Here is a 24,518-nt window from a genome sequence, read left to right on the forward strand (position 1 = left end):
ACAGAGCCAAAGACCAAGGCTTGTCTCAAGCAAACCATAGTTAACAATAACCACAGTGTGCCATGCTGTGCTTAAGGGAAGCTTTCAAACTCCTTTCAGCTGCGCTGGAGAAGTGAAGATGGGAGGACCATGTAAACTTGAGACTTATCATGGCTCATTTACATCACACTAAACCATCCCAAAAACTTACATTCTAAGGGCCATCAAAGCAACCGCATTGGCACAATAGTTAAGGCAATTTAAATATGACAAGCATTGGATGCTATTGCAGCAAAGTAACCCATGAGAAAAGGACTCTGATTAAGTCAAAAGGTAGTAACAGACCTTACACATTATACAGCAGATGATATATAAAAACATAATACAACATGTATTGTGTTTTTATATATGTGCTGGAAGCTGCCCAGGGTGGCTGGGGAAACCCAGCCAGATGAGCGGGGCATAAATAATAAAATTGTTGTTGTTGTTACTGTGAAAGTGAACAACCACCTGAGCAACTGAAATAAGCCAATGTTTTAAACTCGGTGTCACCCAACCTATTCCTGAGCCATTATTTGGATAACCAAGCTGTAGGGAACTGGATTTTACTAGTAAATTAACTTAATATAGTCCCAGGAGGACTGTTGATTTAATCTAACTTTGGCTAAGTGTGATATGTTTTAAAAATAGAATATATATACTTCTCTGCTAAGGTTTGTTGTTCATTTATCCCCACATTGAAGAGAACGGGCTGAACTCTCAATAACATGCCACTCTGAATTTCACGGGGCAGTGCATCAAACAAGGTGCTTGGCAGCGGAATTCTCACATTGAACCCATCCCTAAATCAGGGCAAGAAAAAATGAAGTTAAACAAGCAATGCAAATCATAAAGCATTTAAAAAGAACATCCTTTTGAGGCTGAGGAATGTGGTCTGCACAGGAACTTGCAAGTCTACTCAGAAATCATTATTAAATTATTATTATTATTATTATTATTATTATTATTATTAATAGATTTCCCTTTACCTGGCAGTCTCAGGGCAGTTCTGTATCTACTGTATGTTCAATTTGTCTTTTCTTGCCCTGCCAAACAGCTTTTTGTAAAGGCTGTTACTGTATTTCTTTCAGCACTCAATAATTAATACACCTCAGGGAAAGTAAATGGGTTTTCAGGGTGCCTCACAGAAAATTAAAGACTTGGTACAACTCTGTGTGACAACTGAATTTATGATTGGTAATTCTTAACATGTAGGTGAGGAGTAAACTCAAATGGGCTCAGCTGGTCTCCTCATAATGTTCTCTGTTATACCATCAGTGAAACCCATCTTCCGTCAGTCCTGTTTCTAGAATAAGTGGATTTAGCTCAAAGGAGAAAAGCTTCAACTTATTCTGTGGATGCTGTGATTTCTGTACTCCCCCGTGGACTCCCCTAAAGAAAGATTAGTTGGAACATAGGAAGTTGTCTTATACCACATCAGGCCATTGCTCAGTATTGTCTATGCTGATTGGTGGCAACTCTCCAAGGCTTAAGGCAACATTCCTAGCCCTGCCTGGTGATGATGAGGATTGAACCTGGGACATTCTGCATGTAAAGCAAATGCTCCAACCACTAAGCTCTGGCCTACCCCTAAGCCACAGCTGATATTAAATCTCTACAAACACCATCCTTTAGACAGGTTCTGAACTTTAATTACAAGTCCAAGAGTAAAGTCTGCATATCAGGCCATAACGGTGAAGGAAAATCTTTATATAGATGTGAACTGTACTGAGCTGAAGACAGAATTCAAATAGTTAGGTGCAAAGCTAACTAGATTCCCCACCCCAACATTTCCTGAATATAGATGGATGAGGGAGCAGAATCACAAACACAGGCTCTGCTCCTGATCTGCGTGCTCTTATTTTAAGGTCAGAATAGAGTTCCTGCTCAAACAACTGTATGTGCATTGGGTTCTCTTCATGTGATCAGGAACCCTAAAAGCAGGGATTCTGGTAGTATTTAGAGCAGAGCTTTCCAAACTGTGTGTCTTCAGTGTGTAGGTATGCCATGCGAGTTAGTTTAACCTCTGTTTGTTTACTACTAAAACTGAATTACCTTGTTGCCAATTTGTGCATGTCTAAAAAGTGTGTCACCAACATGAAATGTCTGGAAAGCTCTGATTTAGAGGGAAATAATAATAGTTGACTTTTGTACAGCACTTTCAAATGTTCAAAGCGCTTTACCTGCATTATTCAGCTGTAATCCTAACAACCACCCTGTAAGGTAAGTTATGTATAGCTATACACACAGGGCCTCTATGCCTACCTTTAAAAAAAGAGAAAAGTATATGCATAGAACAAGAGTGGGACTTGCTCCCGCCACCTTTCCCCATAATTATTCTATATTGATTAGTCACCCAAAGAAGGCTAATATCTTCCACTTTCAGGGAATGGAACAGAAAGGAATTTCTTTTAGACCACATCTGCAGTGTTTTGAGTGAAAAGAGACCAATCACAAAGGAAAGAACAAAATAATTGCATTCTGGAGTAGGAAATGGCCACTTCATATTCTTATCAATATGAACGTTCTGTGCCCATGTTGAAAAACTTGACTTTTCTCCTCAAAATAATACTAAGCAGGTCAGTTTTGTGTCACACTTTGTATATCTTGTTAACAAATATATGGGTTAAACACTACACCAAAGATCATCTCTGAGATTTTTTTTAAAAAAATAATGGAAATATAGCCTAATTTAGTTAAGCAGGTCAAGGTTAAAGGTTTAGGGCCATTCCATAAAACCAGCTCAAAGTATTTCTATATTGGATCACTATGCATTTGCCCAGGTCTTTACTTTTCTCTGTGCCATTCAAGTGTCCTAACTGAAGCAAAACTTGCTTTCACTTCTCTTTCCCCATTCCCCTGCCCTTTTTCTTTACCGATTTCCTGTAATGACTGGTAGCATGTCAGCAGATGCATTTGATGTGGCCTGAGTTACTTTAAACGTTACATTCCTCAAGTCCATTATCCCAACACTCATATCCTCTAGCATTGCCAGCTCTTCACCTAAACAAAGAAAAGATGAATGGAATTATAAGTAGTCATACTTTAAATATATATAAAAAAGCTATTGCCAACTGACTTGAATTCAGACACCCTAGTATTAAAAAGAAAATGTGTTGTGTAACATATGTGATTTCCTGATTTTACACAACCCCACGTAAAATGACTCTTGTTACACTCCTGAATCCTCTCGACCTCAGCTGGGTTGCAAAAATTAATACACTTTAATTACAGGTTGAAAATTTGCCGCATGTGTTTTGCTGAAGACAGTAAACATAAGCAATCAATGCATTTACAGATGTGCCCATATACTTAAATGTTCAGCTCACAAAATTGTGGCTCATCAAAATAATAATTTTGCAGACATGGTTTTTAAGCATGAAATTTTGGCAGAAACACAAAAAAGAGGGAAATTTAAGCTTTACAATTTTGTGAAATAAATTTTGAGTTTGAAATTTTATTTTGAAAGTGTCTTTTAACAAATGAGATCTTAACATTCTGATGCTAGCCACCTTTATTCATTCTAGTAATCTTAATTGGTTTCAATTGAACTTGATACTTTGTATCTTATTTTTTACCAGTCACGGGGCCCATTTGTGCAATGACTTCCCATCTGATGCAACAGTAATCTCATTTAGGCATCTAATATAAGTTCAATAGTTCTCTGAAGCTTTTGCCATACTATTGCAATAGCTGTTTAACGTGTTTTACCCGGACTTGTAGGTGCCAATGAATTTATTATTTCACTGTATTTTTAGTGATTTTTTTTGTTATGAATCCCCTGATATTTTTATGAAAGGGGGTATAAAAAATACTTTAAATAAATAAAATTTAACAACTCTATAAACAACAGCCTTTATAACTTTGGAATTGTAGAGAAAAGCAATTCGGGAGTATACTCATTTGAATTTTTGCAAAAAATATATATAGTTTGGACAATTTGCTCAAGAACACCCCCCAGATATGTGTGTGTGTGTGTGTGTGTTTTGCTTTAGTTCTCTGTTCAAAGTATTACAAATAGTTATTTTCAATGTGTCCTTGTGAATCTGGTGTACTCTTCAACCTTAATGTCTAAGCTCCTTTGGGGGGGGGGGCAGAGGAAGGATGGTAACAAGTAAAACTTAGTTGTACTTTTAAGGAAGTACAATCATAAGCATGCCCAGCAGTGTTTCTTTTTAAACTTGAAGAGTAGGCAACCTTTTTGAAAATTTCCACCATTTCAAAACTGATTTCTGATGTGGTATAATCGATACCTACTATATATAGTTGCTTCATAAAAACCAAAAGCTGGTTGCTGGGTATTCTGTATTTCAACCAAGGTCATCACACATCTATTTTCAGTTACACAATATTGTATGTACCAAATACCACATTACAACATAGTTTTGTTCTAAACTTCTTTTTGTTGCAGATCAACAAGACATTTCTAACCCTCTGCATGCACCTTGCCAACACTCTGCAGTGAATGAAGTTCAGTAAGTCGTAAAAGGATATGACATGCTTGCCCCAGCCAGTTTTTACCATAAGTGCTCAGAAGGCTTTCAAACTGTGCCAGCAGACCAATGGTGTAGAGCTGCCTCAGAAATCCATTATCATGCAGGCAGTTCCTCAGCTTGATAATGAAGCCACAGATAAGGGCTGTGAGCTGTGTAAGAGAATAGAGAAATGAAGTAACCGAAGACTTATGAAGAGACCTTCCAAAACCCTCATGCCAGAGGTAGGACACCAGTGACCCACTCCCTAATTTTAAAGAAGGATCTGTATACCCAACTTCATTGGCTCCTTTTAATGTGCTTTAAATAAGATGGTTTAAAAAAAACTTTTGAGGATGGAATATAGACACCTCAGGAGTCCTATATTTATTTCGAAACAGAAGCTCTGTTTGGCAAGAAATTTCTCCCCCTGCCCAGGTCAAAATGCCCATAGGATGCTGAAATAAATAGATGTGTTTCTACCTTTTAAGCAGAGTACTAATAGAGTTATGTAATAATGCTATACCACATTGGAGACAGGGAGAACTAATGCTGGATGTACCAGCACTGCCACATCTGCCCTAAATGCACCCCCCTTTTTTTACTATGCATCCCAGGTGGAGCACTGTTCCTATTTTAACTTTGTGAAGAAAACTTGAGGGGGTTTTTTAAAAAAAATATGGTGTGCACGAACATGCAAAACAATGCACCAGTTTCCCTGCCATGCTCTCCCACCCCCACTAATGACCAATCCAGATAGCAATTGCTGCATATCGTGTTTGGCTTTTGTAAAAGTATAAAGGGACCCCTGACCGTTAGGTCCAGTCACGGACGACTCTGGGGTTGCGGCGCTCATCTTGCTTTATTGGCAGAGGGAGCCGGCGTACAGCTTCTGGGTCATGTGGCCAGCATGACTAAGCCGCTTCTGGCGAACCAGAGCAGCTCACAGAAACACTGTTTACCTTCCCGCCAGAGCGGTACCTATTTATCTGCTTGCACTTTGACATGCTTTCGAACTGCTAGGTTGGCAGGAGCAAGGGCTGAGCAACAGGCGCTCACCCCGTCACGGGGATTTGAATTGCCGACCTTCTGATCAAGCAAGCCCTAGGCTCTGTAGTTTAGACCACCTGTGTCCCTTGTAGAAATATAATGGGATTAAATGTCCTAATGAAGGTCAGATCCTGCTACCTGCCCCCCTGTATTAAAACATTCTCTAGTTTAAAAGGATCTAGGCCCAGGAAAGATAGCAGCCAAAGCTGCTGAAGTTGGGCGGGGGAGTTGTTGTTCAGAAATGTGTAGTGATTCTTACTGCTTTCAAAGTTACTCTTCCATTTTTTAAAAAAGGTATCCAAAGTCTAATGTATGAATTCTATTTCTTGCTTACAGTTTGGCAAAAGACAACATCCCGTCGGTACTGAAGGCTCAAGCAAAGAGCTATTGTTGGGGCACTATCTTGCATCAAGAGAAAGACCATCGCTTTCTTTGCCTTGTCACTCATCATGGCTACGCAGTCTGTGAGTGTTGTCAGCAATGGGTAAAGGGCCTCACTCCATTCACCTGTAGTTTTCAAAAGGAAGGAGGAGGCAATTAATGGAAATATATCATTTTTAAAATAAAAATCCTCAAAAAGAAACAGCTTTTAAGAAACATACTAACGCAACTTAAAGATTTGGTATGGATTTAAGGCTGCATATCTTTTAAGCCATGGTTGAGTCATTGGAAGTAGGCCCATGGCTCATGCATGCCTTTACTCTCCATTGTCTGAACTGGCTGTAGTGCAACATTACATCTATGCCATTGCTAACCAAGGGTAGATTTTTAACCACTTTGAAATCAGGATTTGAAACTGATTTGCAAAACCTGTTTAAAGCTAACCTTGGTAAGTCATGTGCCTATGTAATGCTACACCATGGGTAAGAGACAGTTGGGGGAATTTGCATCAAAGAAGAGAGTTAACCTTACTTCTGGAGAATAGTTACAGCCACACTGGGACAAAGTAGAAGAGTCTTATTGTCATAAATTGAACCCACTGGCCCTGTTAGAATGTAACAGTAAGCCATTGTCTGAAATAACCTATGGTTTATTATGAATGTGCAGCACTCTGGTACAAGCTGCTCTGCTCGAAGCAAGTAATCTCTGTTCCTTGACAGCCATTCAAATGAAGGGCAGTTACGGAAAGTTGTTTTTAGAATACCATAAAGTACTGTGGTATCCTAAACCTGTGTCCCATCCTATAGACACACACACACACACACTTATTTGGCCCTATGTCTCAGAACACAGCTGGATTCTTTTAACAGTAGGCAAGCTGCTCTTTATGATACAGTTTTTCCAAAATAATCTAGTACTCTAAATAAGATTATCTATGCCATGAAAAATAAAGGTTGTTCTATTCATGTATTTGCTCTGAAGTGCTTTTTATAGACAATTATTTAAAAAGGAACAATGGATAGTTTCTCTGGCACAGCCATTTTCAGGGTATAGAAATTACAAAACATTTCTAAATAGCCAAGCTAAATAGACAAAAACTCAAAATAATTATAGTAAGTATTCAGTTTATACTGTGGAAACAAATGGTAACTTAAAAAACAATCTGCACACAAACCCGAACACATTTTAATTCTTTTTATATAAAAAAGAGAATTCTGGCCCCTACCCCCCACAAGTTCTGTATATGCTATCAGGTGGCTCATGTCTCTTCTCTCAAGATCAGCCAGCGTGGCACAAGGGATAATGTGTTGGGTTTGGATACCCAGGTTCAAATTCTGGCTTAATCTAGGGCAAGTCACATGCTCCCAGCCTCATCTGCTTCCCAGCATTATTTTAAAGGAAAGGGGGGAAACAAAACAAGCATTACTCAGCATTTTGTACCCACCCAGTAAAGAACCACAAAATATTAACACACACACACACACAAACAAACCCAAATTGAAGGTGGTTCAATGTAGCCTCTGACCAAATGGGTTAAAACCAGTTTTACCAGCACTCTGCAGACATACACAAAAGAGGCAACACCTGTTTTAACTAGACAGTAGCAGCTATATATGACTGCCTTCCAGCATTTTTAAAAAAATGTCTTCCTGTCACATAATTACTGTGTGTTGAAGTTTATTGGCAAGGAAGGCCAGTTTGCACCTACTAACCTAACAGCAAAAATACTTTTATTCACGTAGCAGTACCCAAATTTAGCATCAGCAAAAGTCATTTGTGTTAGATGCACAGACAACCTTTTTCTTCTGCAGTTTTCAGAAGCAAATACTGTGAATGGAGGGGAGAAAACACACACATACCTGGGCCAGTCTCTTCAGGAGTGGGACTGCAATCTGCACAAAAATGGAGGTGCAACATGCATGATTAAGGGGAAGCAACACATTTTAAACATAGGCAACTGAAATGCTTAGTATAGAAGTTCTCAAACTTTTTTTCTGCAAAGTGGCACACCACAGACAGACTACCACTGATCACCTCTCCTCCTGATTGTGCCAGCATAAAATACTCCACAACCGCTTGTGCTTGGTACAACAAGCTGTTATAAATTATTTCTAGCACTGGAAACTAGGAGGAGAAGTGAGCACGACAACAGGAGAAATATAGGTCTCTGTAGTCTGCTGGAAACAGCTGTATGTGAGCCACAGACAACACAGTTTGAGAACCACTAGCTTAATGACTTGCATTAAAAGCAGCTAAATAGAATAGCAGAACACTGGCAAGAGTTTTTGGGTGCATTAAGTAACCCTAATACACACATGTGGCATTTTTAGGTGTACACCTAAGATACTTTACATGTGCGCCTGAAACTGTAAAGTGTGAATATGACAAACTTGTTTGCGAATGCACGTATTTTTTAATAGACTAGCTCACCAAGGAATACAGACCAAACACATCTCCTTCAGGATCACTCATGTATTCAGTGACAAGTTTGAATTTGTGCCATACAATGTATGAAACAGAGGTTTCAAAATATCTAGGTCATATTTTTAGGAGCCAGAGTGCCCAAAATTAAGGCTGGATCCAATTCCCACTGAAATGAATGGAAGAGATGCTATCAACTAGAACTGGAAGATCATGTCTCACTTATTATTTTGCCAAGCACACAACAGGTCTGTATGAACAAATGTGAGTTTTATTCCGCCATTTCCTCCCACCAAAACCACAAGGTGCCTTTTAAGATCCCTCCCCATTTAAATTAGTTTGGGGCTTTGGAAAAGAAGAAAGGGAAGCTGCCTCTTGGGCATTCACTTTCAGCCATTCTCGAACCAAGCTAACTTTTTAAACAGCAGTTAGAGGAAAACTAATGAATGAAGGGATGCTACCAGAAACTGCATGTGTTGAAGTTGCACAAACATTATTTTTTAACTGTACCAAGCTGGTCCTGGGTGAATTGGGACATGTTCTCTAAGGGCACTAATCCGAGAGCACTATTCTTCCATTTCCTCTCTTTGGCTCCTTGTATTTCTCCAAACCTATTTATAACATGGGTATAGGATTTACTCACATGACAACTAAATTTCTGAAACAAAAGCATTTCTTTTCACAAGCATTATTGATCTCATACTTCTTCCATTCAAGTCAGAGGGCAATTCGCTGTAAACAACAGCTTTTTCCAATCTGCACTGGCTTTATGCTTCTCTCCATCTAATCACATGGCCAAAACTCAAATCAGAATAGGCTACGATCATTGCGAAAAATAATTTCCCTTATTTACTATTCTTTAAATTGGTTGACTACCTGTCTCATTTCACATTTCAAATATAAGTCGCTTCATAATTTTTCAGTCATTACATTTTCTCTCTCTTTCTACTCTGCTCCATTGTCATTCCCTAGCTATTCTTCAGGGTGCATCTTTAAACTATAACCCATTGCCAGGGACTAGGTTTGTTTTTAACTTGTATAGCGTCTAGCACATCAGGCATGCTATAAATAATAAAGTTAAAAACATCCTGTTTTCAACACGTTCCACATGAAGCCGTTCTAGCATCTCAATATGCCTTTGACTGCAAATTAAACTACTTGGAATTGAAAACAGTGCACCTCTGTGCATGTAAACATAAAAGCAATGATGCACAGCTTGAGCTGAGCACAACGGCAAGCATTGAAACATGTTGATCCATAATTTCAATGGTTCTCAGTCAATACATTATCAGAAAACATTTGATGAATTGAGAGAGAATGTTTGCCACATACAAAAATTATACAGTACTGTGCTGTATAATAGATACTGACTGCATTGAGTGAAATCCATTTCTTAATCACTGATGTGAAAGTTCTTTAGCAATTACTTGATTCAGACAATATATCTTCCCCACACATATTGTCACACAGCTTATTAAAAAAAAAGTTTAAGATTTAAATTCAATCTGCAAACAGTTGAAAGGCATTGGTTTTCATGTTATCTAAGTTATTTCATAGGGATCAATACACTCAGTTCTTCATCCTTGCATCTTGCTAATTCTTAACAACATATGGAATGAATAACTAGAAACACAGAAAAGTTATAGGTTACGAAGCTTGACAAATCATACACTACTAGTTCTGCACCTAATAAGTTAAAAGAAAAAATATATTATTTCACGAGACAGCATTTTACTCTGTTAAAAAAATTGTAACTCAGAAATATTAATTATGAAATGACTGTGTGAAATCACAAATACAAATTTGTTGTGAAGACACAATGAAAATACAGTATGAGAAAGGCAATTTTCAGTTGCCTTCTCATACGAATTGTTGTATGAATTGTTTTGAAATGTCATACAAGGAAGCAGACTGTTCTCAGTCCTCGAAACTATTGAGTTCTAACATATCCTTCAGTGTAACACAACAAAGAATTTGTTACAGAAACAGGTGTAACATATAGACATCACACACGTGTATACTTAAAAACAAAATCTGTGTACACTCGGAAATACAATTTCTCTAACCATTCACAAGCCAACAAATCAAAGCACAAGGGGGAAATATTATGGCCTAGCACGATTTCCCAAACTTGGGCTTCTAGCTGTATTTGGACTACAAATCCCATCATTCCTGACCACTGGTCCTGCTAGCTAGGGATGATAGAAGTTGTAGTCCAAAAACAGCTGGAGACCAACTTTGGGAAACTCAGGCCTAGAAGTTCAACGATGTCACCTAAATATATGCTCAATTTGCAAAATGCCGCACTCCTGATGGGGCCTGGTTATGTAGTCACAATGAGGAACATGAGAAGTGTCCTAAGAGTCACCATACTCTGACAAATATACAGGAATGAGGCCAACAGAGAATGCCCCTCTATCAGCTGGGTGAAACAGAAGAATCTAATTCAGACTAAAACAGCCTGAACCTTTCAACTGCAGGGACCTGATGTACAGAAATAGTACACAGTATATATAATTTTCTGAACTATAAGCAAAGAGCATGAACTATGAACCAGAAGTCCTCAATACAAATTAGCAATATATAGAACTAAACAGAAAATGCTGTTAAGCGATTTTGCCAAAGCCCCAAAGCAGAATCCAGCTGTTTCTCACACCTCCTCACATTGTCACTGCGTTAGCGCCTAGTTCACTTCAGCAAAACAGTCACCCAAGCTCTACTCACTCCTCTCGCTTTTCTTGTGCAGACATTCCCTGTTTGACCCATTGGTCTTATTTAGAAACACCCTATCAGCAGAAGGGCCTATGCAGAGGAGACCTTAATCCCCATGTTTCAGGAGAAACATGAAAGTAGCATCTTGAAATAAATCTAAGGAAAAATGGCTTCCACATCTCTCCTGCAGCATACATTTTGGCCACGTTCAGATGACCAGATCTCAGCTCCATACACCAAGATATGCACAAGTTTCACACACCTGCACACAATCCCTTTGCTCCAGCTTCCTTCCTTTCACTGCACAAGCAAGCAAGCATGCCAGAAAACCACAGTTAACCAGCCACACATGCCTACCAGACTGGAAACAATGGTTAACAGCTTCCAAACAAGTGAGGACCTAGATGCCATTTATAAACTATGGCTCCCTCTCAGGCCTTGTTTGGAAGCTGCTCAGCATAGATATAGAACCTGCTTCTGATGCCAACATTAACTGCAGCTTCCTGGCTGGCTTCCTCAATCATGCTTCAAAGGAGGAGCACAGTGCAGGTGCGTGAAGCTTGTTGAGCTGAGATTTGATTGTCTAAATGCAGCCACTTACTCATAAACACCACATGGAGATAAGGGTAAGAAAAATGCCAAATCGGAGGAGCAGCAGGAAGAAGCCATGGCTGTCATACGCACTTGTGTCTTGGGGACAATGGCATGCAGAGGATGGTATGGATGAAGATGATGGGGATGACGAAGATGATGAGGTGCGTGGCTTTATCCAGTACGCACGGGTATCCCGTTTACCTTTCTTGCTAGAACAGCTGGTGTCACACTGAAAAACGTCTTCACAGCTGTCACTATGTAAACGCTCTTTCTGGAGGAGTTTGTCCACCCTCTGGATAATGCATTCAAGACTTTTGTCAACATTCACCCAGACTTTTTCCTAGGAAGGAATGAAAAACAAACAGACTAACTAAAGACTCCTGTAACTTTAACATGGTTACATCATTCTGATCTCACTGCAGGAAGGATCTTGGGTCAAAATAGCAGTTGAAGAAGCCCGAAGTAGAACAAGAAACTTATCAACACAATGGGCTCAGCCACAAGATTATCTTTCAGGAGAATGTTTTCCATTTGTTATGAGGGTGTATTTTATAGGCTCTCCCTGTAAGGTGCTCAATACATGTGCTTTATCACATATTCCACTGGAATATGGCTACCCTTTTCTAGCCATTTTAACTTTGCAACGGAATTAAAAAACTGTCAACATCAGTTTCTGGTTGGATGAAACTGCACAGTTTGATTCAAGTCCTACAAGATGTTACAGCATCCTTTGCTTTCCACTATATAAAAAAAATAAGTATAGCATCACATCACCGGGGAAGTTAGAAAACTTGTTTAGATATTGTTGCTCCCATTTGTACAGGCAGTTGAAGAGAGATGAAATCCATTAAATAATGCATATCATTTTCTGTCTCATACCAATATAAACAAGGGCTACAAATTCTGATCATATTTTGGTGGGAAGACTAATTGGGGACTGGCCTTCATTTTTCATTGCTCCTAACAAGAATATCAGTTAACATCATTTATCAGTTATAAAGCTGATGGCTGACTTGTTGAAGAGCCTTCCAATAGTAGATACTAGTCTTCAAATTTTGCTTTCCATAAGAAAATGTGCCTATAACAGCACTTTCCCCAAAATTTTCCCCCACTGATGACTTGAAAATTGCTGAGATTCTTGGCAGATCAATTCATGCCTTTTCTGCAGCAATTGTAATGCACTGTGCTAAATGTTGTATGATTTATAATTGTAATTTTGTTGCTTTTATTTCTTATATATATTTTACTGAATTCAGTTTAAATTCCACAGAATTCAAATTTCAAAACAATAAAATACAATATTATTATTTAATGTGATGGATGTGCCACCTCCCTTTTTCAACCACAGAAACAAAGACACACAGTGTCTTCACCTGAGTGAAGTTCATGGATCCCTGGTGATCCCTGAAAACCCAAATCTACAGAATGGAGAGATGTAGTATAACTATACCCCTCAAGCTTTCAACAGCAAGGCTGCTAATAGAAACTGAATCCCAGGTCAACAAACCTACCCATTCTTCTTCATGCCAGTCCACTTGTAGAGAAGATCGGCTATTTCTTCCTGTCCACCTGGCCACCAGGGTATCTTGGTCATTCCTCAGCACCACTTGCTCTTCCTCTACAGAGGTTGGAGAGGCCTTTGAAGCTATATAATCTGGTCTTGCAGCATTCAGCGCATGTATTGAATTTGCCAGCAGTTTGCAGTCGCAGACAGTGACAAGCTGCCGTGTCTGGAAAGGATTGAGACAACAACGTATTTTGCAACTCTTTCTGCATTCCATATTACATCATGAATTCAGGGACTGCAGAAGAACCACTAAGACTGCCTTGCCATGTTCTTTTACAGTCAAAACGTAATATTCAAACAGGATAGCCAAGGCTGCCTTCTCAGTATATTCAGAGAGACCACAATGGGACATAGGGACTCTTGATCATATCCCATACCTTATCTGCCAGAATGGCAAGTGTTCTTTCAAGCCCATTGGCGGATCTGTCCTTGGCAGCTCTGGAGAGTCTTTCTGCGTAGTAACTAACTTGAGTTTTCAAGGTATTGATCTGTGCAATAATCTCCTTTGCTCGGATAATATCTTGTGGTATGTACACTATTGACTGGGTATTGGTCGAAGTGCTGGGGAGTGGAAAAAGGGATAATTCTTTAAAAACATAAAAATAAAAATCAGCCCAACAGATCAGCACTGCAATTCCATTCCTTTTTCATGCCGAAAAAGGAGAAAGCACAGGCAAACAGTTTCTCCCAATTAACTATCAAGCATGAAGAGACCGAGAGGTGCTACAAGGACTCATGTTCAGACTACCACCCAGGCCCAACTCTGCCTTTAATGAAAGCAGTTGGGTGGCAAAATACACTGTGCATGCTCATAACTTCCACAGGGACAGGACAATCACTGATTTTAATGTGACCTATAGCACACTTCTAACCGTGTCTACCCAGAAGAAAGTCCAACTGAATTCAGTCGAGCTTGCTCCCAGGTAAGTGGGGTTAGGATTGCAGTATTGGTCTAATTCCTTGCTCTAAACATACATTTATTTATTCACATTTAACAAACAAATAATTTTTTTTAAAGATAATTTATTTCCTACCATTTGGTAGGCTTCGAAGTCCTCTAGGCAGCTCACTGTTACTAAAACGTACTATCACTTCTTCATAAATAAACAAAGCAAAACTATTTCTGCTCATAAGCCTTTGACTCAGAATTGACCATCAGTCCTTACCATAAGGTCTTCTCTGTGCATGCAAAGATGACATCAGGCAAGAGTTGAGCTCCCCCTAGTGGCTGAGGGAGGAACATGCTGTTCAATTTCTGCCTTCAACCAACTCAAAAGACCTCAGCCGATGCCTGGTGTCATTTTACACACACAAGAGGATAGTGGAGCTTTGCTTGGCCCCATATTCAGTCTTCCTCACCAGTTTAAATTCATTTAAGCATGAGTCTCAAATCTGCACTGCCTGTGACCAGCCAAGGCAAACAGACTCCACCAGCCAAGTGCTGTATGTATGGACTGCCATCTGATTGCAACCCTCACTGTTTTTGCAGTCCCAAACATGTTGCAAAACCAGGATGTTATTCTTACCCTTAACCCTCTACCTATATTGCTGATGCAACTACAGAGCTCCCATAATCCCTGTCCCTTGACCATGGTGGCCGGGGCTGATTGAAGTCGTAGGCCTACAACATCTAGGAAGGTCACAGGTTCCCCTCTCCTGTCCTAGAGCAAAAATGTGTGGAAGAGTGCTATACTGGCACAATGCCTAGTTGAAAATAAGATCCCATCATGTGGGTATGTAAGCCTAAAGGCGCATCTTCTTTTTTCAAAACAACAGCTGTTACACAGGGCTGGTAATGTTGGACATCACTTTTGGGGAGTGTGGCTGTTGTTCTACACATCATTTGTTTAGACAAAATGGATCTAGAATTCCTAACTTTGCAGGATCAAAGGTCTTGAAAACCACTAACTGGAAACAATGTGTTTACTGAAACTGTCAGCAATGGTCATAGCAATTGGGTCATTTATGGCTCTTGACCAGCAATTTCAAGGACAGCAGCCTTTATCAAACTCTGTTTGGCATGTTTAAACCTACTGATTCAAAATAGCTTTAGCATGCCTCTTTTACTGGATTTTTGCCAGGGTTCCTTGTTTCTATATGGGACAGCTGTTTAAAAATCTCTGCACCATCTCAATAGTCACATCCAACTATCCAGAGTTATTAACTGTTTTTCTTACAATAAGGGAGATATCATGCAGAAGAATTAGGATATAATTGGCAGCACAGTCCATGCAGCCTAGTGAGTCTCATATTAAAAGAAGGGAAGCAAATCTATTGCCAAATAAGAGGAAGTAAATTATTTGATGGTATGAACTTCATAGATGACAAACTACTATCTGCAGTCATTCTCCCAAATGAACAGCTATCAGCTTTCACTGGCAACTTGAAGTTCAAAGCCCAAATCATCTAACCGATTTTCATACATTTGTGGATGCATAAAAAGAGTGACCAATATAATGTAAAAGGTTCATGTCGTATTCTGAGTATTTTCAGTTTCTAACAAAAATGGTCTCTTAAAGTTGAAGCATTCCAATTAAATTGGCTCCCAAGGTTCTAGCAACCAAACTTGGTCTGTGTTAGCTGTTCATTAGGAAGGCAAATAATGCAGATGACAAGATCAAATTAAATCATGCAACATACCCCAGTAAACAACCACATTAACTGAACGAAGCAAAATTAGCAAAAGCAAATGCAAAGTGTTAAAAGGGGGGGGCATCTCTGTACATAAACACATTAACTTTTGTTAAAAAAAGAAAAAGATCAAACAGGAAAGTTCTGCCTCAAACTGAGAAACAGAAAACTCACCAACATTCCTCATAACTGCTAAAAAAAAATAAAACCAAATGAAAGTTAGCCATTATTTGTTAGCAGATACCAAAAGCAAAAAACAAAGCAAAGCAACATTAGATAAACAATGTTAGTTGTTTTAAATATTTTCCCCAATAAGGTTTGCTTATGTCATTAAAATTGTAAGCAAAACAAAATCATAGTCAATGCAGAATGGTTTATGACTTGCAACCCATTCCATAGATTTCTGGCTGCATCAGCACAATGGGTGCCACATGCGGCACAAGGAACTCGACTGCAAAATGCACAAATAACTCTGCAATCTGGCAGCATAACACAAATCTATGGGCTGGGATCCAAAGAACTACACAATTTACTTTGCACAGATTTGGGGGGGCGGGGGTTACAGTTCATGTTTCTCATCAGCCTCCCACCCAAAATACCAAACTGGTTTGGCAATGAAGGAACCTTTAGAAGCAGATTCTCATATGGCACAAGTGTCTGCTATCCAGAGAGGTGGAAGGAGTTAAAAAAGAACTGCCCTGGAGATTAGTTCTTTCAATTCTGACCCAAGTGTGGGTTGCTTAATAGCTTGGGGTGGATAGATAGGTCCATTTTGGTTTCTCATTTTTCCAATAATAAGTTCAGATTTCCACATGATGGAAATTTATCGGTATTTTAGTATGTATTCTAATATACAGATTTATGTATGCATTTCAACCCAACACACATTTTTGCAAGCAATCTCCTCTAATGTAATGCAGTTTTGTGTATGTTCACTCATATATGCACTTTTATACACAGTCACTTTGATACATTTTTGTTATGAGAACTGCACAGTAATATTAGAAGATCAAATTCCAACGGATAGCTGTGTTTTGGTTTCTGTTATTGTTCTGGGCAGTGTAAATTACTGAACAATTACCCGCATCACTATTAATAACCCTTATGCAGACCTCACAAGACCCCACCTCCCTCCTTGCTGTGACCAGGAGACTTCTAGCAGGCAGGAAGACAGGAAGGACTGGAGATATTATAGAGGAGGAGAAATAAAGGAGATGCAGCAAGTTCAATGGGTTGCACTGCTTGCTTGCTTCCACCCACCCTCTATTAATGCAGCGTTTCCACAACATATTAAACATCAAAAAATTTAGAGGACTGCAGCGCCCATGTTCTTCCCAGGTACCAACAGAGCCAGGAGGAAGAATAATTCTATTTACTGGACCACCATCTGCTGGTTAAAAACAATACCTGATGTGGCAGTGACGACAAGTCACTTAAAACCAACAGAGATCAAATAATTGTAGTTTAGTGTAGACCTTTGCTACATATTTTTCTCCATACAAATATGTTTTTGCAAAATACAACATCAAGTCATAGTAGTGATACAACAGCTAGTACAGACATCTGGTACGTTCCCCAAAAGCCAGTCCTTTGCCAGGAGTTCCAGCTATGATAAAAGCATGGGTCTGACTGTAGCACAATCGGGGTGGGGTGGGGAGATGGTTGTAAGGTGCGTGCTTATATGAAATGTCTTCCATAGTAGAGTGGCTCTCTAAAAGAAAATTTCTGCATGTATTCCTCAGGTGCAGATGTTATCTTTCTGGGTGACTGGTTTACCACTGAACCATTTAAACCTGAAAGGGTGGAAATGGCACAAATAGTGTCTTTCCAGCTTAAAATAACAAGCAAAGCTAGAAGCCAGCCCACCCAGCTGCTGTCCTCCTTCCTCTCTGGTTTTGACTGTGGGGACCACAAGCCGATGAGGATGGAATCTGCATCTCCATGCTGCAGCTGAGACCCTTCCGGCCAGCTTAAGAAACTCCTATGGATATGCGTTTTGACATTTTCCCAGTACCTTTTCCCTGTTCAGGCATGTATAGACTTAACCTTTTGTATTATGGTGTAGACAGGGAGCAATGTCAGAACTGTGGCAATTCCAGTATGCCAGTTTACTAGCAATTCCCTCTGGGAATCGAGCATCTCATCCAAGGATTAAGATTTACCTTCCGTATTTTAAATTTTATAGCGAAAACACAGAAAGTAGAAGTGTAAATCACTCCTATCTCTTCTGTCTTCCATACAAACCAGCTGGTAGAGGAAACCAGAGAGTGTGCTTCCTCGAGCTACCCACGCTGGAGGAATGGCAGGCGAAAGTGATTGACTTTATGGGATTGGCAGAAATGACCGGCAGAATCCGCGACCAAGAGAAAGAGACTGTGGAAGAAGATTGGAAGAAATTTAAGATGTATCTTAAGAACTATTATAAAATTGAGGAGTGCTAAAATGCTGAGGGAAAAGAAGACGTAGAATTGCAGCGGGAAATTGTGTTTAATTTTAGGGTGGAATTGGAAAAGAGAATGAATTTATATTTAATTGGTTAAGAAGGGTTGCTGAATAATGGCTTATAATTAAGGATGCAAAAAGGGAAAGGTATGGGGAAGTCTGGGAAAAGAGGGTTATGGAAATAAGGTTAAGAAAATATGATTTTTTATGTTTGTTTTTATGTTGTTTTTGTTTATGTTAAAAAATTTGGAAATTAATAAAAATTTTATTTAAAAAAAAAAAAGAGAGAGAGTGTGCTTCCTCAAAGCCATTCCTGCAGTTATAGAATACAATAGGTTTCTGCTCTCTAATGAGAAAATATAGTAGGAATGCCCACTCCAAAAAGGGTCAGAGTTTACTATCTCGCTCTTAAAAAAAAAAGAAGCAGCACTGATTGAATTTCCTTTTCACAGAACCTAAGATGATTGCTAAAAGACCAAGAAAGAATAGGGAGTCTCGCTCTTTCAGCATGTTCTCAAGAAAGGTCTTTGGCACCTATTAGGAAATGACAGAGACAGAAGCTAGGAAAATTAGTTTAGCTATGTTCCCATCTGACTTCAGATTGGGAAGCTTCAATAAAGACAGTCATTAAGAATCTTCAAAAACCTTTAGATTGAAAAATTAGGAGAAAGGTTAAAGACCAATTTTCTAGACTATTTCAGGATGTTCCCTGAACATCCCTCTCCCTCTACAGGGAGTAGACACAGTAAAAATGCAGTTGCCAGGAAATGGTGATGCCGTAGCAGTATAAGAAGCAGACAGGGACCCAGGAGCTGCCCACAGACTTCTGATCCTTTGATTTGATTTCAGCTGTTCAGATCAAAGAGTAAAAACAGCCTAGGTCAAACTTAGGGACTGCAGGAATCTACACGTACAGTCAAACCTTTTACACATCTATACAGAAAGGCTAATGCTTATATTAAATATACAATAGCTCATTAAGCTGTCATAAGCTATCTATCTATCTATCTATCTACTTAAAACTGAAGTAAAATTACTGGCTGAAAAAATGGGAAAACCTTCTTCTGTCAAACTCTTTCCATAAACTGGCTCTAATCTTCGTGGTTTTGGACTGAATCTTCCTATAGGTAGAAGCAATAAAAAAAGACACAAGGTATTAGTTGCTTTTTACAAAACGGGGGCGACAGGAAGGGGCAGACAGCCACCAAGCATTCTACTTACTGTTTCTTGGCATCTTCAAATTTGTGCAGCTTTTTCCGCAGGCCCCCAGACTTAAAGCCTTGACAGTGAGCTGCTGGTGCTCCTATAGTTACAATATCATAGTTCTGATCTAAACAAAACCAAAAGTGAGGAGGAGATGTTTAAAGGAAAATACTCACCATCCAGACTTGGACTACAAGCCTTTGTACTATAAGAATGTAATTTGCAAAGCACCTAATATATCTGGGGGTTGCCAAGCTTTTTAGACCAGTGGGCACATTTCCATTTCTGAGAGAGTGCTGTGGGGTACCAGTAACAAAATGGCTGCCATGGAGGGCACAGCGTAACACAAATTAGAGAAAGTGCTGTCACATTGAAGCTTTTCCTGTAATCGTATTTCTGTACTAGGAAAGGAGTAACCTTGTTGAGTTTCTGCCTGCCATACAGCTGCCAAGGCACAAAACCCCTACTTTTGCCCAGTGCCACCCCTAAAACACTTGTCTGGGTGTAAGCCCTATTAAACACAGACTTACTTCTGAATAAACAAGTATATAACTGTTCTGTAAGTTAACGAAACTGTGCATTCTTAATGAGTGCCTGGGTTCAGCCTTTAACTATTGCAGAGCAGTAGACATTCCTTAGAGTCTCTGCAAATTTTCATACTTTGCAGTTGACATTTTATTGGAAGAGAGGGGTCTTTAAAATCCACTCACGCTGAGTATGTAGTAGTATTTGCAGAAAATAACTTCTAGAGACTACCTGATCGCAGACGAACCCAACACAGGAAAGATGCATCCTGATTGCTAAGGGGGAAAATGGAAGGGCAAACTATGGAGAATCCGAGGACTAGAAAACAAGGCAAAAGCAGGAGAAGTAGACTAAAGAGGAGGGGGAAAGAGCAGCCCCTTAGGAACCCAGGGATTCCAATGCCTTGTGTCTAAACAATTCACTTATCAAAGCTCTGGTTTCACTAGTTGGCTAAAAACACAGGCAAGCAGGCTGGCTCATTTCACAGTAATGCTTTGAAGTACCTGCACATTTCACTTCATAACTTTTTCTGGAGGAGGGCTATGAACTTCCTTTTTTCAAAAAAATGAAAGCTGTAACTCAGTAGTAGAACACATAAGTTGCATGAAAAAGTTGCAAGCTCAAACCCCAGCATCTCTGTGAAGGATTGGGAAACACACACACACACACACACACACACACAAACCTACAGGATATATGAGCAAGAAAAAAAAATACCTGATCCTGCATCATCTTGGACTCTCATTCGCTGTATGTGTAAATTTGTGGGCACAAATTCCAGCTTTTTGTCAGCTTTCAGGCTACTTGCTTTGAACGATGGACCTGAGGATATAAAGAAGATGATTTCTGCATGCTGAGTCCATAAAAATGCAACCACTAAGAAAAATTTGTTGGCAAATTGCAGTACAAAAACTGCAGCATGAAGTTTGTACTGGCAATGAGATTTCCTAAAGGGCCTCTTTGAAAATGATGGAGGGTATGCAGTGAAATGTTGGGAATGTTCAGCACCCCTCTCTTTTGCTGTTAAAAGTGAACTCCATCTTTCCCCCCTAAACTAAGTCTTGTTTAAATAGATGATGCTAGTCCCACCACACGGCGACATCCACACCATACATTTAAACTACATTTAACTGCATATCTAAGGCACCTGGCTTGCGCCAAAGAATCATGGAAACTTAGGATGGTGTGGTTGGACAATAAGTGGCAAGCTTTTTGTTTTGTGTTTAAAGAATGGAATTCTGAAGTCAAAAACCCAGATAAAAAACAGAGGTAAGAAAAGTTAAAGGTACACACAATCCACTTGCACCACAGGTGGAGAATCCCAGTAGGAATCTTCAAAGCCCTGTTTTCTTTCTTCCCCCATCTATGTACGCAGATGGGCACACCTCACATTTATTTTAGGCTCTGGGCAAAGTCCTTCCTGTTCTTCCGTGCTTTTAATGGTAATCAGGATCCTTTCAATGGTTTTATGCTGCTGCTTTCATCTGCTCTCATTGTTTTCCCTTGTGGTTTTGGTGTCACTTTCCAGTTGTTTGAAATTTACTGTTCCTTGTGAGCTGCCTTGGCGTTTGCATCAAAAGGCAAGGTATAAACAGATGCACATTCAGGGAATGGAAAATCTCTTAGATCTTCAAGCTAGCCTTCCCTCCAGTTACTTGCACTGAACAGAGAAGGATGGGCTAGATAGGGTTGCAGGGAAAATGCCCAATATGTTTTTCTTTCTGAAGGGAAGGATAAGAGAACATCCTTTCCCCATTTCACATACAGAAACTTACTGGACTGGCAGTTAAACCCTGCAGCTCCGGTGACAGGATAGTATGCTCTGAAGCAAGGTAAATAAGGGAACAAGGAGATGAGTGGCAACAAAGGGGAAGGGTTGGGGATGCTCAGGAGGCAGAGCCAGGAACTGCTTCTTTCGCCTAGCATCTGCCACCTGAGGTGGTTGTCTCCCTCTGCCTAGTGCTACGGCTGGTCCTGCATGCATTTCCTTATGTCCTACCCAGTTGCCCACACATGTGTCTGGGCACAGATGGAGGTGGAAAGGAGAGTGAAACAGAAAATTTTTAGTGCCAATGCTCCACGCCCAGGCACTACATCTGTGGTGCAAATAGGATGTGCCCACAGTTTAACCGTTTTTCTCTAGAGAACAGCTGAATCATACATTACATCAGGTGTTTTAAAAATAATCATACAAACATAGTTCCAAACATGCATTCTGTATTATGGAGGCGGTGGTAAAGATGTCAGTTACCTTTGTACTGGTGAAGATTTGTGAGGTTTTCCTGGTACGTTAGAATAATCGTTTGGTACTGAGTAACTATTTGCCGACGAAGACTTTCCCAACAAGGGGACAGCTCTCCCAGTTCTTCAAGTTCACAAACCCTACACAAAAACACCCCAAAAGACAGGGAGATGCTATTAATTTGGTTGTATGACCAACAAAAAGCAAAATCTGCCTTCCACCATATCTATTACTTGCCCCTTCCTCAAGCACATCAGTGCCATTTTGAGACATTAGTCAAGTTTGGGATGGTTTCCTTTGTTTGTTTTTTTAAAAAAAGATGTTGTGGCACTGTTACACCTGACAGTCATACAGAACAATATACTATCTGCACGAAAGACTACAGTCAATGCTTATACTTGCCTTACACCAGACAAAATTACAGGTTCATTCTAATGCATTTGGTGCATTGTGGCATCTCTTGTGTGACTTCATGGAGGCTAACCACACAGGTGTCCCCACATTTGGGAAGAAGCACAAAACCCTAATTCTACAAATGCCTTTAAGTTTGATCCTAGGAGCAGGAAACATGCAGTGTTGATGCTTGTGTGATTATTATATCATCAAAAAGCATTCCGTTTGGTTTTCCAGCTGGATTAGCCTCACTTCTGTGGCACATGCGCTAAAATTGAAGCATTGCAACAGGACAATATTTTCAAGTGCACCATAGCCACAGCTCAGCATCATTACTAAGCACAGAAATGGGTAGAACCAGACATTACTTGCATGCCATCAAAGGTGACCTGGAACACAGGCCAGACTGACAACCTAACTTGCCCTGCAGAGGTACCTATAGCAGCCATGTGAGCATATTTTGCTACCCTGAAAATGGCAGCAGGAGAGGTTTTCCTTTTTTAAAGGAAAAAGGAGAGAGAATTGGAGGGACCCTGAAACCAGGCCTGTGCAAGGGGGCAGGCAGCCAGATACACTTGCCCCAGGCCTTGGAGGAATAAGCTGGCCAAAGGGCTGGGGGAAGGGAGCTAGACCCTGCCAGGGACTGACTGCTTTTTTGTTTCCGTTTATAACTTTATTCTAACAAGACCCGCACCCTGGGCCTCAGACAAGCTCCCCACAGGCCTGCCTAAAACCTAGCCATCTGATGGCACTCTGCCTGTGGAAACTAAATCAATTCCGAGTTTGCTATTGTAAGTGACACATTCTTTGGAGAGGTGAAAACGAGAGTGACTGGCTCTGTGTCAAGCACTGGAAGAGATCACTTCTCACTCATGTGGTTCCATCAAACTCAGCTACCCTCCCTGAGTCATTTCCCTCCTCTGCAAATCCTGTTTCTTTTCATTCCTCTTTGGCTTGTGATGCCAATGAACTCATTTAAGCCTTTTTGAAATGTCACATGTAGAGTAAGATTTGAGAAATGTTTTCAATACATCTGTGTTACTAGGAATCAAAAGGTACAAATGTCAGTACATTGTCAATGCATAACCCTTCACGACTGAAGAATTAGGACCATTGATCATTACTAGTATCCAAAGCCATCCTTTTTCTACAAAGCCCAGTAGACAAAGCCCCACTTCCCACCCACCCCAAAATGTTCCGCTATGCATAATTAGGAAATGTGTCTGTACCTTTCCACCCTGCACACTAAACGTAAAGGTAAAGGGACCCCTGACCATTAGGTCTAGTCGTGACCGACTCTGGGGTTGCGGCGCTCATCTCGCTTTATTGGCTGAGGGAGCCGGTGTACAGCTTCCAGGTCATGTGGCCAGCATGACTAAGCCACTTCTGGCGAACCAGAGCAGCGCACAGAAACACCGTTTACCTTTCCGCCAGAGCAGTACCTATTTATCTACTTGCACTTTGATGTGCTTTCGAACTGCTAGGTTGGCAGGAGCAGGGACCGAGCAACGGGAGCTCACCCCATCGCGGGGATTTGAACTGCCGACCTTCTGATCGGCAAGTCCTAGGTTCTGTGGTTTAACCCACAGCACCACCTTCGTCCCTGCACACTAGATATGCCCAAATACTGCTGGATTTCATAGACAGGCATAACATTTGACTAGAAAGTAGAGCAGGATGGATGGAGAAACAAGCCACCACCATGATGCAGTCATCTACTTTAAAAACTGCTGCTGAAACATAAGCAGGTTTGGGGCTTGAGGAGCCATGGGCCACTCCAAAAACCTTCTTCCCAGACTGTGCCACTCTTCTCTTTTCCCAGCCAAATGCCAGGAGGGTTTGCTTCTCTGCCATGTTCACAGATACA

The 24,518-nt window shown here is 40.2% G+C and overlaps 1 protein-coding gene and 1 long non-coding RNA gene across 20 annotated transcripts in view; one reads left to right on the forward strand and one right to left on the reverse strand.

Moving 5' to 3' along the window:
- The window catches only part of LOC307214325, a 34,389-nt gene extending 27,499 nt beyond the window's left edge, over window positions 1-6,890 (forward strand). For both annotated transcript variants that reach the window (XR_013837914.1, XR_013837915.1), the window contains 2 exons: window positions 4,430-4,493; window positions 5,877-6,890. This is a non-coding gene — a long non-coding RNA (uncharacterized lncRNA). The remainder of the gene's footprint in view (window positions 1-4,429; window positions 4,494-5,876) is intronic.
- INPP4A (inositol polyphosphate-4-phosphatase type I A) overlaps window positions 1-24,518 on the reverse strand; it is a 102,452-nt gene that overhangs the window by 16,130 nt on the left and 61,804 nt on the right. For 4 of the 18 annotated variants that reach the window (XM_079972537.1, XM_079972532.1, XM_079972534.1 and 1 more), the window contains exons 12-23: window positions 22,268-22,398; window positions 20,734-20,838; window positions 19,510-19,618; window positions 19,326-19,409; window positions 13,593-13,776; window positions 13,160-13,378; window positions 11,739-11,988; window positions 7,781-7,813; window positions 5,875-6,047; window positions 4,540-4,663; window positions 2,895-3,021; window positions 681-821 (exon numbers count right to left, since the gene is read on the reverse strand). In XM_079972537.1, coding sequence (XP_079828663.1) covers window positions 681-821; window positions 2,895-3,021; window positions 4,540-4,663; window positions 5,875-6,047; window positions 7,781-7,813; window positions 11,739-11,988; window positions 13,160-13,378; window positions 13,593-13,776; window positions 19,326-19,409; window positions 19,510-19,618; window positions 20,734-20,838; window positions 22,268-22,398 — 1,680 coding nt within the window. Of the gene's footprint in view, window positions 1-680; window positions 822-2,894; window positions 3,022-4,539; window positions 4,664-5,874; window positions 6,048-7,780; window positions 7,814-11,738; window positions 11,989-13,159; window positions 13,379-13,592; window positions 13,777-16,020; window positions 16,039-19,325; window positions 19,410-19,509; window positions 19,619-20,733; window positions 20,839-22,267; window positions 22,399-24,518 lie in introns of all 18 variants that reach the window. The other 14 variants (XM_079972524.1, XM_079972522.1, XM_079972533.1 and 11 more) reach the window with 8 other exon arrangements.

Source organism: Podarcis cretensis, assembly GCF_951804945.1.
Source record: "Podarcis cretensis genome assembly, chromosome: 4".
In the NCBI taxonomy this organism is placed as follows: Eukaryota; Metazoa; Chordata; class Lepidosauria; order Squamata; family Lacertidae; genus Podarcis; species Podarcis cretensis.